Source organism: Pongo abelii, chromosome 19 (assembly GCF_028885655.2).
Source record: "Pongo abelii isolate AG06213 chromosome 19, NHGRI_mPonAbe1-v2.0_pri, whole genome shotgun sequence".
NCBI classification, from domain to species: Eukaryota; Metazoa; Chordata; class Mammalia; order Primates; family Hominidae; genus Pongo; species Pongo abelii.
Window position 1 is genome coordinate 71,304,550 of NC_072004.2, and position 15,633 is coordinate 71,320,182.

General features: G+C 39.4%; 4 protein-coding genes across 4 annotated transcripts in view; 1 reads left to right on the forward strand and 3 right to left on the reverse strand.

The window, feature by feature from the left end:
- Positions 1-1,414: 1,414 nt before the first annotated feature.
- LOC100449645 (keratin-associated protein 1-1) lies at positions 1,415-2,626 on the reverse strand. The gene has a single exon (XM_003780081.5). It carries the CDS (start codon positions 2,544-2,546, stop codon positions 2,022-2,024), a length of 525 nt encoding a protein of 174 aa, XP_003780129.3. The 5' UTR covers positions 2,547-2,626; the 3' UTR covers positions 1,415-2,021.
- Positions 2,627-5,101: 2,475 nt separating this feature from the next.
- On the reverse strand, positions 5,102-8,362 carry LOC129054919 (keratin-associated protein 1-4). The gene is made up of 2 exons (XM_054546263.1): positions 8,356-8,362; positions 5,102-5,490 (listed from the first exon to the last, which is right to left on the reverse strand). Exons 1-2 carry the CDS (start codon positions 8,360-8,362, stop codon positions 5,102-5,104), a joined length of 396 nt encoding a protein of 131 aa, XP_054402238.1.
- Positions 8,363-9,719: 1,357 nt separating this feature from the next.
- LOC100452740 (keratin-associated protein 1-3) lies at positions 9,720-10,130 on the reverse strand. Its single transcript, XM_024235474.2, has one exon. The coding sequence runs from the start codon at positions 10,128-10,130 to the stop codon at positions 9,720-9,722; it is 411 nt and encodes a 136-aa protein (XP_024091242.2).
- A 4,893-nt stretch (positions 10,131-15,023) lies between these two features.
- LOC100454267 (keratin-associated protein 4-7) overlaps positions 15,024-15,633 on the forward strand; it is a 38,137-nt gene continuing 37,527 nt past the window's right edge. Inside the window, exon 1 of the mRNA XM_063718206.1 lies at positions 15,024-15,267. The gene's annotated coding sequence lies outside the window, so the exon portion shown is untranslated. The remainder of the gene's footprint in view (positions 15,268-15,633) is intronic.

Consider the following 15,633-nt stretch of genomic DNA (forward strand, 5'->3'; position numbering starts at 1 on the left):
GTCAGCATCTAGCGAGGAGACAAAATCCATGCCAATTATTTGAACATGGAAGTAGCAACTACAGGAAGCAGCTACTGACCCTAGGGTTGAAGGAACAAGGAAGAGTTAGGAGTTATTAAAATGTATAAGTTTAGAGGCTGGGTCCTGCAGAACTGACAGTCATATTTTTTCTTGACATGTTCTGATGTCTCTGAACTTGGAGGATAGTCCCAGTGGACCTGACTTGGAACTCTGAGGATGGGGTGCTGGCTGGCTGGAGCAAGGCCTAATATGGAAAGCTGGAAAAGCAACAATGTGGCTTGCAGATTTCATTGCTAACATCATAAAGCTGAGTATAATAGGGAGTTCTGAGACCACAACTTAACCAGCAGCACAGAGTAACTTATTCTGAAGCCCACAGTCTCTGAAATAGCCGTCTTTAAATCTTATACACTTTCCCACACGTTCCTTTATATCTATTTTCTTAATTTCATTCTCTCCATAAATTTTGGAGTCAGAGTTGCATTCAGATTTCAGTTTTGTTTCTAAACTTATGAGCTATGTGACTGTAAACAAGCTATTTAACTTCTTTTAGACTTACTTATTTACAAGCCAGGATCACAATATCTATTTCACAGGATCGATATAGATGTTATGTGAAGCAAAGTTCGCATGATGTGTACTTGGGACATGCACAGCATATGGTACTAATAAGGCCACGCTGGTTCACCTCCTTTCCCTTCAGGTGTGTCTTCTCCATCACTCTTCCTCCTTTTCTTTCAGCCTCTTGTACCTAGCCTTTTTCACTGTGTCTTCTTTCTGTCTTTTCTCCTATATTTTGTTCTCTTCTCCCCCTTTTCATTCTTGTCTCCATCCTTTAGTACCTTAATTCATCTTGCTTCATCCTTTTCATTGTCCACCTACTCTTACATGGCCAATGATCCTCAATAAAAGAAAGGCTCTCACGTTTGCTTTGGACTTGGAAATATGTGTCTTTTTACCATTACTTAACTGTTTAGTGCACCTTATGTCTTCTTTGGTGTCATACATAGGAAATTGCCATTTTGAGAGCTTACTGCAGTTTATTGCATAGTGTAATGGAGTGCAGTAGCATGATCTCAGCTCACTGAAACCTCCACCTCCCGGGTTCAAGCAATTCTCCTGCCTCAGCCTCCCAAGTAGCTGGGACTACAGGCATGCACCACCACGCCCAGCTAATTTTTTTTTTTTTTTTTTTTTGTATTTTTAGTAGAGACAGGGTTTCACCATGTTGCCCAGGCTGGTCTCAAACTCGTGAGCTCAGGTAATCCGCCCACTTCAGCCTCCCAAATTGCTAGGATTACAAGTGTGAAACACTGCTCCTGGCCTCAAGTAGACATTCTTGAATTATAAGCAGTTAAACCAGGTGATGTACAAGTGAAAACAAAGACAATGGTTTCTTTGCCTAGTATATAATATTTATTAAGAAATGACAGAAGACATTGTATCACAGATATAACTGAAATATCCAGCAGGCAAGATCATTATGATCCAAAAACCAAGGGATGGATCAGATGTTAAAACGTGGAAAGTCCAGCCTACTTCTTAGAAGCTGAATGTTGGGTGATGAGCTTCCATTCTCTCTGGTGACACTTGAGGAATGTCACTTGGCTATAATTTGGGGTCTTTGATGTTGCAAAAAATTTTAGGTAAACAAGATAAAATAGATTATAAAGCATGGAAACATTAGACTTGTGGACAGTTCTCATGGATAAATTCCACAACATGTCATTAATTTTTAATCCTGCAGAAATATCAGAAATAGTATATCCCAAGCAAATTGATGATCAGCAGGTGGCTTTGTAGCATTTCTGTGTCCCCAGTGAAGCGTCAAGGTATCCACTGTAGAATGGAATCAGATAGAATTGTGAGCTCATATACTTAGTAGTCTCCATCACAGGTAATGCAAAGTCTGAGAGCTTGTTAGTGGTCCAGGGGTGGTCAAAGGATGAACAGTTCAGAGACACTGTGACCTAGGCAACTGAAAATAAGCAAACTGGCTTTCAGCAAGTGGGCTCACAGCAGCAGACTGGGCGGCAGCAGGACTGTCCACAGTAGGACGGGCGGCAGCAGGAGGCTTGGGCATGGTGCAATTGGCAGCAGGATGGGGGCGTGCAGCTCACCACACAGCAGGGGGGCAGGTAGGTGCCCTCCACACGACTGTCTGGGCGGCACCACCTGATACGGGTGCTCACAGCTCCACTGCTGCCCTCCTGGCCATAGCTGATGCCACCACCAATGCCACAGCCAGTTCCGCAGGAGCTGGTCTGGCAACAGCTTGGCTGGCAGCAGCTGGTCTCACAGCAGCTTGGCTGGCAGCAGCTGGAGCTGCAGGTCTCACTGGTTGAGAAGCTGGGAAATCCGCAGAAGCTGGTCTGGCAGCTGCGTGGCTGGCAGCAGCTGGTCTCACAGCAGCTTGGCTGGCAGCAGCTGGTCTCACAGCAGCTTGGCTGGCAGCAGCTGGAGCCGCAGGTCCCACTGGTGGAGAAGCTGGGATATCCACAGAAGCTGGTCTGGCAGCAGGTCATGGCGTTGGGAGTTGGGTTGAGAGTTAGGTTGCTTGGAGGAGTTTCTGAGTTTTGGTGGTGACTTCCACGTTGGCCCTTTTATATATCTGAACCAGCTGCTGTTTACAAAATTGTTAACATATTTTCTTTGTTTTTGTTTAAATTTGTTTCTCAGTGGATCTCTGATTGGCTTACGTTGAAATACTTATGACACATTATGAGCAATAGTTTAGAAATTACTCTGTTTTATAGTTTCTTCTGGACTCCTCATATCAGTCCTTTGCTCTTTGGAATATGTTTGTGGTTTCCCATGTTCAAAGAGTCCTTCCATTTTAGTCCAAATGAATGCTCTCATTTTACATAATAGTTATTCCATGTGACAATCTATCCAGACCTCTAAGGCTAAGAGTAATAATTGTGCTGTTTTATTTAACTATTATTTTTTTCCTTCTAGATATATAGACTACATTCTATTGAATTTTGGATATCTGGATATCTACTAACTGAAGGAGTACCTTTGGTCAGACATAATTTGCAGATTTCACCTTTTTTTGTTCCAATGTCCTATTGAATTACTGATTATAGTTCCTTTGATTTCAACCAATTTGGAATGTGTGAATATTATTCCTGTTCCAGACCAGAAATCTGTTCTTGGGAACCAAACTGACATAGTATTTAGGAAGGTATCCAGCAGAGTCCTTAGTTTGTGGTAGAACCTTAATAAATGTTTATTGAATAGGTGGAGTAAAAGGCATGATTCGTGGATATCAATACCACTCACACATGATTAAAGAGAACTTTCAAGCTGTAGTACTTCTCATGAAAGAGTCTTGTTATTTGCTGTAAAGAGACTAGAAAATGTGTTTTTTGATTTATTTTATTTTATTTTATTTTTTGGATTTAGTAGTGGAACCGGGCTCGGGAAAAAATATCTAGGAGTTATGACACTTTGAAGAATGTACTGCCATCTACTTTATTCCTCTTGGAAATTGCATAATTTTGTGTGTAACCCATCATTGCTACCAATTAAATGATAGAGGTAAGTTCTGGGAGCTTGTAAATAATGTGGAAAATGTGTTTCTTTCTATATTTGCATCCTGTTGTATTTTGTGTATTACACTCTAACGCCTAATGAAGAATTTAAAAATTAAATGGCAAAATATGTTTTGTTTTGTTCTAGGTTGTGTTAAATTTTTTTTTTTTTTTTTTTTGAGACAGAGTCTTGCTCTGTTGCCCAGGCTGGAGTACAGTGGCATGATCTTGGCTCACTGCAAACTCCACCTCCTGGGTTCACGCCATACTCCTGCCTCAGCCTCCCGAGTAGCTGGGACTGCAGGCACCCACAACCACACCTGGCTAATTTTTTTTTTTTTTGTATTTTTAGTAAAGACGGGGTTTCACCATGTTAGCCAGGATGGTCTCGATCTCCTGACCTCGTGATCCACCTGTCTCGGCCTCCCAAAGTGCTGGGATTACAGGCGTAAGCCACTGCGCCCAGCGTGTTAACTTCTTAAGAGAATATCTTTTAAGTTGGGTTGCAAAGTGCCAAATATAATAGAGCTGTTTCAGATTTCTAATGCTTCTGTCTGACAAATGGCAATGGTAGAACTCAGCGGGTGCTCTCTATAGCTGTTTCTTCTACTATCATTTAGACCAAAGATACACCTTATGCATACCTACATCAAATGAAGGTGAATAGTGGGAGTTGAAGCTTAGAGAGCAATTCAGAGATCAGTGGGAAGAATGTGAAAGGCTAAGGTGTAGAAATTAAACCTAAATTCTCTTGGAAAATAGGTAGTATCTAGTAGATATTTTTAAATCTATTTAGAAGGTAATGCAATTTCTTTAGATTTTGGGGCATAAATGAAGGAGAACATTTAGTATATTAAATGGAAGGAGACAAAAGATGGTAGAATTACATTTAGGTAGAAATCAATAGCTTTGATCAACCTTAACATTTTAGCTAAAGGTCAAGCTTTATTGGTCTAGACCTAATCATAATAGATTAGAGCATGTAAATATTTGAACTATAAAAATTCTTTAATTCATGGAGCATTTTTAAGCTGATGGATTCAAGCATAATTTACTTTGTATTTCATCTTTCTGGTTTAGACTTTATAGTTATGCCTTGGTATTATTATCAAATTGCAAATCCACTCTTGAATACCAGCTACAAGAAGACATGTTTAAAGGTAGAAGGAGGACATAACTCAGTTTGCTTTGCACATTAAAACATTTTATTTGAATTAATCAGAGATATTCAAGGAAAAACCAGGTCTGCAGATGCATGGGCATCAAGAGAGAGTTGGGGGAGCAGAGATGTCACTGAAATGATGAACTATTCCATCATGGTCCTCTGCTCAAGCAATGCAAGCTATCCAGAACACTGATTGATACATGTTTCAGTAAGTGAATTCGGCACATCCACAGTGTCCTAACTAGGAGTTTCATTATCTCTGAGCAGCTTAACAACATCATGGTACTTAACATCCAGGTAAAATCGAACAGTTCTTCAGAAATCAGAACAATTTTGCTGTGCTTCCTCTTTCATTCTTAAGCGATCAGCAACCTGGCTTTTAGCAGGTGGGCTCACAGCAGTCGCAGCAGCAGGCTGGGCGGCAGCAGGACTGTCCACAGTAGGACGGGCGGCAGCAGGAGGCCTCGGCATGGTGCAGCTGGCAGCAGGATGGGGGTGTGCAGCTTACCAGGCAGCAGGGGGGCAGGGAGTTGCCCTCCACACGGCAATCTGGGCGGCACCACCTGATACGGGTGCTCACAGCTCCACTGCTGCCCTCCTGGCCATAGCCGATGCCACCACCAATGCCACAGCCAGTTCCGCAGGAGCTGGTCTGGCAGCAGCTTGGCTGGCAGGAGCTAGTTTCACAGCAGCTTGACTGGCAGCAGCTGGAGCCACAGGTCCCACTGGTGGAACAGCTGGCCGTGGTGTCAGAAGTTGGGTTGAGAGCTGTGTTAAGAGAGGTTTCTGAGTTTGGGCTGCACCTTCTATATCTGTCCTTTTATATGTTCCCTAGAGCTGCATATTTACCTAACACCTTTTCTTGATGTCAATTTCAGTATGAGTCTCTGGCTAATACTTGAGGTGTTTAGAAAGTTATAAATAGCATTTCAATAGCCTGCTTTTTCCATTGTTCAATTAAGTCTCATTATGTTTCTTCTTTGCCCTCTGGACTAAGTGAAGTCTCACCACGGAAGCCAAGCACAGAAGTGCCTCTTTATGCAAGTCACATGACAGACTAGCCTTGAGCCAAGTGTTGCCCTGGCACGTTTTATCATACTTGTCTTTTGATAACCTTTAGGCAGAATTTATCTTAACTGACCATTTTTCCTTAAATGGTCACTTAACCATGATCATGTTTTTACAAACAATTTGTCCAGACTTGGAAAGACTAACATTAGTGTCATCAAAACATGAACTACAACCTGATGTATCAACTTTCAAACCAAGTATGCCTTTCTATGATCAATTTGTGCAAGTTATAGGATCCTCAGAGCTCTATCTAATATTCTTGCCTTCAGTAGTAGTGAATGTACATATTGCTAACTAAAATCTTTAATGACTTTTGCTTGTAGATTGTTTTCTGACTCTATTAAATTAAACATATGTGCTAGTAATGAATACACATTGTGATAAGTCAAAGAGTACAGAGGTATATAAAGAAAAATTAGTATCTTTTCCCTTCCCAGAAGATGCACACATCTCTTTCAAAACTAATGCTCTAGAGGTAATCAATATTAAGAATTTGGTGCACATTCTTTGACACCTTTATCCTTGCTTCTGCAAATATAAACCAGCATATATACATATATATCTTCTATTTCAGAAAAATTTGGGTCTCCTACACATGTTTATAGTTACAAATTTTTAATTGTGGTAAAATATACATACCATAAAATTTATGAACCATTTACATTAACCATCTTAACCATTTGTAAATAGTCTTGTCATCCTTGTTGAAAATCATTTGACCACATTCACATGCAGAAGAATGAAATTAGACCATTATCTCATATTATATACAAAAACCAACTTAGAATGGATTAAAAGACTGAAATGTAAGAAAGACTCAAAATGATAAAAGTATTAGAAGAAAACAGAGGAAACTCCATGACTTTTGCCTGGCCAATATTGTGATATTGTGAACACGAATCCAAAAGCATCAGCAAAAATAGACAAGTGGGATTACATCAAACTAAAAAGCTTCTGCACAGCCAATAAAACACTAAACTGAGTGAAGAGACAAACCATTGAATGGGAGAAAATATTTATAAACCACATATCTGATAAGGAGTTAATATCCAAAATATAGAGGAAACTCAAACAACTCAATACCTGTAGTAAGAAAACAAATAATGTAATTGAAAAATGGGCAAAAAATCTAAATAGACTTTTCTCAAAAAAAATCTACAAATGGACAACAGGTATATGAAAAATTTTCAAAATCACCAATCATCAGATAATGCAAATTGAAACCACAATGAGATATCGTCTCACACATATTAGGTAGTTATTATCAAAAAGACAAAAGATAGCAAGTGTTGGAGAGGAAGTGGAGAAAAGAGAACTCTGGCACACTGTTGGTGGAAATGTAAATTAGTACAGCCATTATGGAAAACAATATGAAGATTCCTCAGAACATTAAAAATAGAACTGTCATATAATCAAGCAATCCCACTTCTGTGTACACACCCGAAGGAAAGTAAATCAGTATTTTGAAGAGACATCTGCATTCCCATGTTCATTGCAGCATTACTCCCAATAGCCAAGATATGGAAGCAACCTAAGTGTCCATGTCCATCATTAAATGAATGGATAAAGAAAATGCGATACATGCACACATACACACACACACACTCACACACTGGAATATTATTGGTCATAAAAGAAGGAAATCCTGCTATTTGGGGCAACACAGATGAAACTTGAGAACATTATACTAAGTGAAATAAGTCAGACAAAGAAAAAGACTAATATTGCACTTTCTCACTTATAAGTGGAACTTAATGTAAATGATTAGTTATTGGGTACAGCACACCAACATGGCACATGTATACATATGTAACAAACCCGCACGTTGTGCACATGTACCCTAGAACTTAAAGTATAATAAAAACAAAAAAACCTCAAAAAAAAGAAAAAGTTGAACTCATAGAAGTAGAAAGTAGAATGGTGGTTACCAGGGGGTAGGGTGGTGGTGGAGTGTGTTGGGAAGATGTTGGTCAAAGGATTACAAAATTTCAGTTAGATAAGAGGAATAAATTCAAGAGATCTATTGTACAACATAGAGACTATAGTTCATAACAATATGTTACAGTCCTGAAAATTGCTAAGAAAGTAGATTTTGTGTTTTCGCTACAAAAAAACTTATGTGAGGTAATGCATATGTTAATTAGTTTGATTGTACAAAGTATACATATTCCAAAACAATGTGTTGTACACAATAAATACATATAATTTTTGTCAATTCAAATAAATAAATAAATGAACTCATTTAACCATATATGTATTTGAGGGTTTATTTCTAGGCTCTCTGTTCTTTTCCATTGCTTTATATATCTGTCTTTATGTCAGTATCACACTGTTATGATTACTGTACCTTTGCAGTAAATTTTGAAATAGGAAAATGTGAGACCAACTTTGTTCTTTTTTAAGATTGTTTTGGCTATATAGGACCCCTTCTGATTTCATATGTATTTTAGGATAGATTTTTTTAAAATTTCTGCAAAAACATCATTGAGATTTTTACAGGTATTGCATTAAATCTGTAGATTCTCTGGGTAGTATTGACATCTTAACAATATTAAATCCTACAATCCATGATCTCAGGATGTCTTTTCATTTATTTGTATCTTCTTTAATTTCTTTCAGTAACATTTTGTAGTTTCTGGTGTACAAATCTTTCCCCTCCAAGGTTAAGTTTGTTCCTAAGTATTTTATTCTTTATTTTATTTTTATTATTATTATTATTTTTTGAAATGGAGTCTCACTCTGTCACCCATGCTGGAGTGAAGTGGCACAATCTTGGCTCACTGTAACCTCCACCTCCTGGGTTCAAGCAATTCTCATGCCTCAGCCTCCCCAGTAGCTGGGACCATAGGCATCCACGAACATGCCTGGCTAATTTTTGTATTTTTAGTAGAGACAGGGTTTTACTATATTGGCCAGGCTGGACTTGAACTCTTAACCTCAGGTGATCTGCCTGCCTCAGCTTACCAAAGTGCTGGGATTACAAGCATGAGCCACCATGCCCGGCCATGAGTATTTTATTCTTTTAATGTTATTGTAAATTGAATTGTTTTTAAAATTTTACTTACAGATTTTTCATGGTTAGTATATAGAAATGCAATTGATTTTTTTAGTAGAGATGGGGTTTCACCATGTTGGCCAAGCTGATCTCAAACTCCCAATCTCATGATCTGCCCACCTTGGCCTCCCAAAATGCTGGGATTACAGGTGTGAGCCACCACACCCAGCCAGAGAATTTGATTTCTGTAACTTCCTGGTTGTGAAAGCAGTGTGTAAGGTTAAGTTATGGTAACAGAGCCTTTGCCATTTCTGAGGCCCTAAATAACTACAGTTACTCTATGTTTTTATGGTCATTAACCTCCACTGGACCTCTGGATAACAAATTTCCTAATGTGGTATTAGAAGAGAAGGGATATCAAAAGCAATTAAAATTTTTCATATGACATTCTATGAAATATACATCCTGAGTACACTCAATGAAAAAAAAAAGATATGTTTGTTGCACCAATAGTTAAAATTTATTAGACCTTGGTATATTATTCCTCTTTCATAGGGGGTAAAATTTGCAGGACGGTGGAGTACAGGAAGTGAGTGTCCTGAGAAGGACAGATGGCTCTTCCATGGTCTCGTCGGTGCTGAGACTCAGAGCATGGGCTTCAATGCTTGTAAAGGCTCAATTTCAAGGTAAATCAACTTTTTCATTTCTTGGGTCAAATTTGTATTTTGGCCTCCTCAGAGAGAAGAGCAAGGTCTTTCTGGAATTGAAAGGAATCAGATAATTCTGAGGCCGAAATATTTGGTAGCCCCCATAACAAAGCCAAAGAAAGGTTCAAGAATTTGTTAGTGGTCCATAAGTGCTTGAAGAAATCATTCATTCATGAATGGAACTGAAAGTGGAAATTTCAAGTTGAAAATCAGCAAACTGGCTTTTAGCAGGTGGGCTCACAGGAGTAGCAGCAGCAGACTGGGCGGCAGCAGGACTGTCCACAGTAGGACGGGCGGCAGCAGGAGGCCTCGGCGTGGTGCAGCTGGCAGCAGGATGGGGGTGTGCAGCTCACCACGCAGCAGGGGGGCAGGCAGGTACCCTCCACACGGCAGTCTGGGCGGCACCACCTGATACGGGTGCTCACAGCTCCACTGCTGCCCTCCTGGCCATAGCCGATGCCACCACCAATGCCACAGCCAGTTCCGCAGGAGCCGGTCTGGCAGCAGCTTGGCTGGCAGCAGCTTGGCTGGCAGCAGCTGGTCTCACAGCAGCTTGGCTGGCAGCAGCTGGAGCCGCATGTCCCACTGGTGGAGCAGCTGGGAAATCCACAGAAACTGGTCTGGCAGCAGGTCATGGTGTTGGGAGCTGGTCTGAAGTCTGGGTTGCTTGGAGGAGTTTCTGAGTTTTGGTGATGGCTGCCACATTGGGCCTTTTATAAGCCTTGGCCAGCTACTGTTTACATAATTCCTGAAGTCTCTTCCTTATTTGTGTTTGATAATTTGTCTCTGAATGATAATTGGCCTCTCCCTGAATTATTTGTTGAACCTACTGAGAGCCTTTGAAAGTTGATTGTATTTGGTCTGCAATTAGGCTTCTTTACCGTGGTCAAGTAGTCATTGGCATTAATTAGGAATATGATCCCTAACTCCTCATGTTTCTTAAAATTTCCTCATGGTCAAAGAATAATTGACTGATGCCTCACCTTTAAGGATTGTCAACATTACTCAGTGTTGACCCTTACAACTGGGTGATTGGGTCTCACATGACAGTTTAATTCCCTCCCATTTTAACTGCGGTCCTTCTCTAACTTTCTTATCTCCCCTTTGACTGTGAAGCAAGACTATATTCAGCTGGCCAGAAAGGGATGCTTTCTCAGGCCTGGGAGACTGGCATTAATTGCTCTTGATAACATTTTTCCATCACTGATTATGTGCCTAAATAGTTCTGAGTACTTCGCATGTGTCAATTTGCTGAATTTTCACAGCAATCTATGGGCTAGGTATCATTGCCACTCCCATCAACCATGTGAGAAAACTGAGCCACAACAGATTGAAGTAACTTACCCAAGTTCACACTAGTATCTAGTGAATCTGAAATTTGAATCCACACCCTCTGATTCCAGACTAAACTCTTTAAACACTACAGTCAATTCTTTCTCTCTTTCTCTCTCTTTCTCTCTGTCTTTCTCCCTTTCTTCCTTCCTTCATTCCCTTCCTTCCTTCTTTTCTTTCCTTCTTTCTCATTCTTTCTTTCTTTCCTTCTTTCTTTCTTTTCTTTCTTTCTTTCTTTCTTTTCTTTCTTTCTTTCTTTCTTTCTTTCTTTCTTTCTTTCTTTCTTTCTTTCTTTCATTCTTTCTTTCTTTCTTTTCTTTCCTTTCTTCTTTTTTTATGTAAGCAGTCATTCTAAGGAAAATCCAAGGGTGAAAGCAAGCCGTAAAATTGTGCACATGTACCCTAAAACTTAAAGTATAATAATAATAAAATAAAATAAAAAAAGAATTAACCTCCGTAACCAAAAAAAAAAAAAAATTTGCTTCCTTTCTTACAGACTTTTTTGAGAGTAAAAGGAAGGAAGGGAGAGCTTAGGGTAAGTAATAACACTGTATACTAGAGCCATTCCTAGAGATTTTATTTATTTATTAACAGCATAATAAGCACACTTCAAGAAAATCTTAAGTGCTAAAAAAGTTAACCTCCTTGTGACTTTGTCTCGTCTTTTATCTTAGGATATTCTACAGATTTAGATGTTTTAACTGCATAAAATTATACTTTTTAACATATTAATGCTGGAGTATGTGATTTACTACAGAGTGTTAGATCAGCTGTATGCAGTTTATTATAGATATTAGAGACTAATCCAGTGAACTGGAAAGTTTATATAATTTGAATGAGACAGCTGATGATGGTGAATATAAAGGTTTTGTTTAGATGCAATAAAAGGTGACCAGGCCTCCATGGAGTATGGATTCATTACAGAGAAATGCAAGTTACAATGCTACTCTTGGATTTTGAACCAGAACACCAAGTGGTAGTTCTGCTTCTCTAGAAATGACAGCTTTGAGTTTACATCATAACTCTTTCTGAGTCAGAATTAAGACATATTTTCAAATCCCACATCAAATTTGGTTTAAAAGATGTGATTCTTTGTGAATTCCTTGCTTCTTCTTAAGCAAAGCTACATCACAGATTCTTTGATTAGCTAATATTTTTTATGTTGGATGTTTGAAATACGTGGATGTGTCATGACAACAATCTCAGGAGCTATTTAATTCAGATCTAAATTTAGCAGAATCTTTGATACTAAACAGATGTGTCTCCTTTTGCAAAAGGCTCAGATATCTGAGGACTTGAAATACATTATTGATAAGAGCACTGGAGACAGTGGCGTTGCATATCAGTTCTCTCTTTCTGGGCTTTTCTACTGTGGCACTATTTTCAACATCTTCCTCAATGCAAAATTTAAGGTATGACACTTACTTGAGAATTTGACTCCTGTGCCACAGAACAAAGACTAATCTGAACATTCCCTTACCTCCTCTAAGTAAATTAAGAAAATGAAATTTATTTTATTTCACTTTACATAATATCCTTCAAGTTTAGGTGTGTTGTAATATGTGACCGAATTTCCTGCTTTTTAATAGACTCAAGAGTATTCCATTGTATGTATATACCACATTTCTTATTACTGTGCTGATTCCCTCTGGCTTTCATTGCTTCATTTAAGTGATGGGCTCCAGACCATTCCACTACCATAAGAAGAAAGAATGTGTTTGTCTGTTATTCCTGAACGCTGGACTTCGGTTTAACACAGATACTAATGTTTGAAATTATTTTTCTTTAAGATATCATGGTTCTGGTTTTCTAGTTACAAGTTCTGGGGATTCTCCCAATTTCTTCCTCTCCATTTTACTAGTTCTCTAATTCAGTTGTGACTGCCTTACTTAGATTCTCGAGAAATAAAACATGATTGATGTACCAGTCAAATGAATACAACATTCCTACGTAGGGCTTCTGTGCTTCTGCTCTGGCCTTCCATCTTAGTAATCTAGACCAGATAACACATAAACTTCAAGGACCTCCTCTTACCACCAACTTTTATCCTACGCCAAGTCACAAGATCTATCTCTTCCCTCCTGAATGCCAACCAGGCTTTTTTGGGGTGCTGCTGAGCCAAAGTCCTTTTAATTAAAAGGTACATCCAACCTAAACCCTCTCAGAGACAACAGAGCTCTAAATAAGGGGAATAAAATGTTGAATACATTGTAGGGCCATTGTGTATGGATGTACAGGTCGCGCCCTGATGTGTGGCTTGTGGTTCTGTCCACTCAGAGGAAGGAGCATATTATTTCTTACATCAAGCTGGAGGCTCAACAAACTGTGCACCCCTCTGTCTGGATCTTCTCCAAAGTGGTGCCTTTTCCTAATTCTTTTAAAGTTGTACTAGCAGAGGTCCTGTTCTTTTGATTTTTTAAAATGGAGGTTAAATTCACATAACCTACAATTAACCATTTTAAAGTGTATAATTGAGTGACATATAGTATATTTATAATGTTGGGCAACATCATCTCTCTCTAGTTTCAAAAACTTTTCCATCATCACAGAAGAACACCCCCATGACCTTTAAGCAATCACTTCCCATACCCCTCTATCCCCAGGCATTGGCTCACCACTTTGATTTAACGACGAAAGATTTTATCCCTTGGAATGAAAGCCTCACTATGCGTCTTTTATTTAATGCTTGCTTCTTCTAGAACTCTCTCTGAAAATTAGAATAAGAACGGTGATAGTATATAGCCAACATCACATTCATTTAAATCCATCCTTGCAGTTAACATTTATTTTCTGCTTCACAATACATAGGAATATTATACAGGTATTATAAAAACATCAGTTGATGCTCTCTTTCATCATTTTTCAAAGTATATTTTGAGGAGTATTTGTGTTACAGGGTGTTAACAGGTAACATAAAAATAGAGAGTTTTCTGGCTAAGTTAGTGTGGGAGTAATTGTTATAGAGTTTTTTTTTCTTTTCTTTTCTTTTTTTTTTTTTGGAGATGTACTCTCACTCTGTCACCCAGGCTGTAGTGTAGTGGCACGATCTTGTTTCACCCCAACCTCCACCTCCTGGATTCAAGTGATTCTCCTGCTTCAGCCTGTAAGACCACAGGTGCCCACCATGACGCCTGGCTAATTTTTGTATTTTTAGCAGACACGGGGTTTTGCTATGTTTGTCATGCTGGTCTCGAACTTGTGACCTCAGGTGATCCACCTGCCTCAGCCTCCGAAAGTGCTAGGATGACAGGTGTGGGCCACTGAGCCCGGCCACTGGTTGTAGAGCTTTCTTTATTGCAGGGCATCTCAGTCCCTTTAATATTCCAGTGTGACTTTATAAACTTGCAAGATGGTGATAATGCATACAGTATAATTTGACCACTGTATATTTTTTTCCTCTTTGGGCATCTGAAGCGATTACTGGTCAGTGTGTAGCCTGTTTAGGAAATTATCTACTCTCTTATGCCTGGAAGGGATGTTGTCAGTAATGACTCAATTCTCTCATTTCCCAAATTAGAAATAGGTACCCAGGCAAGTGAAGGGACTTGCTCAAGGATTCATGGATAGCTAGTTACAAAGTTGGGACTAGAACTCAGGAGTCTTGATTTAGCTTTTTGTTCTTCTACCCAATAGCATAAGCTATTTTTACATCTTATGCTATTGGATAGAAGGAAAAAAAAAACACACTCAAATGTTCTTTCTATTCTCTCACTCAACAACAATCAACACAGAAGATTTCTGTGGCTAATGTGTGGGATTTCTCCCCATCAATAAGCAAGGAAATAAATTCTGCAGCAGATACCAGCTGCGTGTTTTCCACTCCAGTTCCATTCTAACGCTATTTACTTGGTGATAGCTTCAGGTTTTACAAGGGGAGGGCTCAGTTCTGTAAGACTGCCCCATACTTCCAGTGCCAAGCACAAGCTTCAGGTTGTTTTGCCTGTGCTTCCGACCAACCAGCCATAAATTGGGAATTCCATGACACCCTCAAGTTTGATGAATGTGCTAGAGCAGGTCCCAGGACTCAGGGAAACATTTAGCTTATTGGTTTATTATAAAGACAATTACAAAAGGTACAGAAGAAGAGATGCATAGGGTGAGGTGTGGGGGAAGGGGTATGAGGAGCTTTCATAACCTCTCTGGGAACAGCACATTCCAGGAACCTCCACACATTCAGCTATCTGGAAGCTCCTCAAACTTTGTGGTTTTTTTTTTTTTTGAACAATTTATGGAAACTTCAGTAGATGGGCATGATGGACAACCATTGGAAATGTGATTGGACAAAAAGAGTATGATCTAATGTTAGTAGAGTGAGTGGTGAAACCCAGCAAGGCCTGTCTGTCAGATCCTTCTTGGTCTCTCTATGCAGCCTTCCTTCCTCCAGGGCATGGGGCACAACCTCTTCTGAAATGGGGATCTCATGACCTACAATCAGACAAGGTAGGTAGGAGAATATCTTGACGGCCAGTGCCAAGAACAGTGGGGGAAGATTCTTGCCTTGAGGAGTAAAAGGAGCAGGTGAAAAGAGGGGAGGAGAAGGCCAGAGAGAGAGAGCGAGAGAGAGAGAGAGAGAGAGCAAGAGCAAGTAAGCGAGTGAGAAAGAGAGAGAGAGAGAGATTCTGTTTTCTGAGGCCTGCTTCTGAAGTGTAAAGTGCCCTAACATCAATAAAAGGGCTATGGGAGTTATGAGCCTAGGACCTTGAATGAAACGTGTATATTCGTTATGTGCTATTACTCTATAATCTTGTGTTTGTATTGTTTCACAATTTTTATTATACTTTTGTATATCTTAGATGACAGAAATAA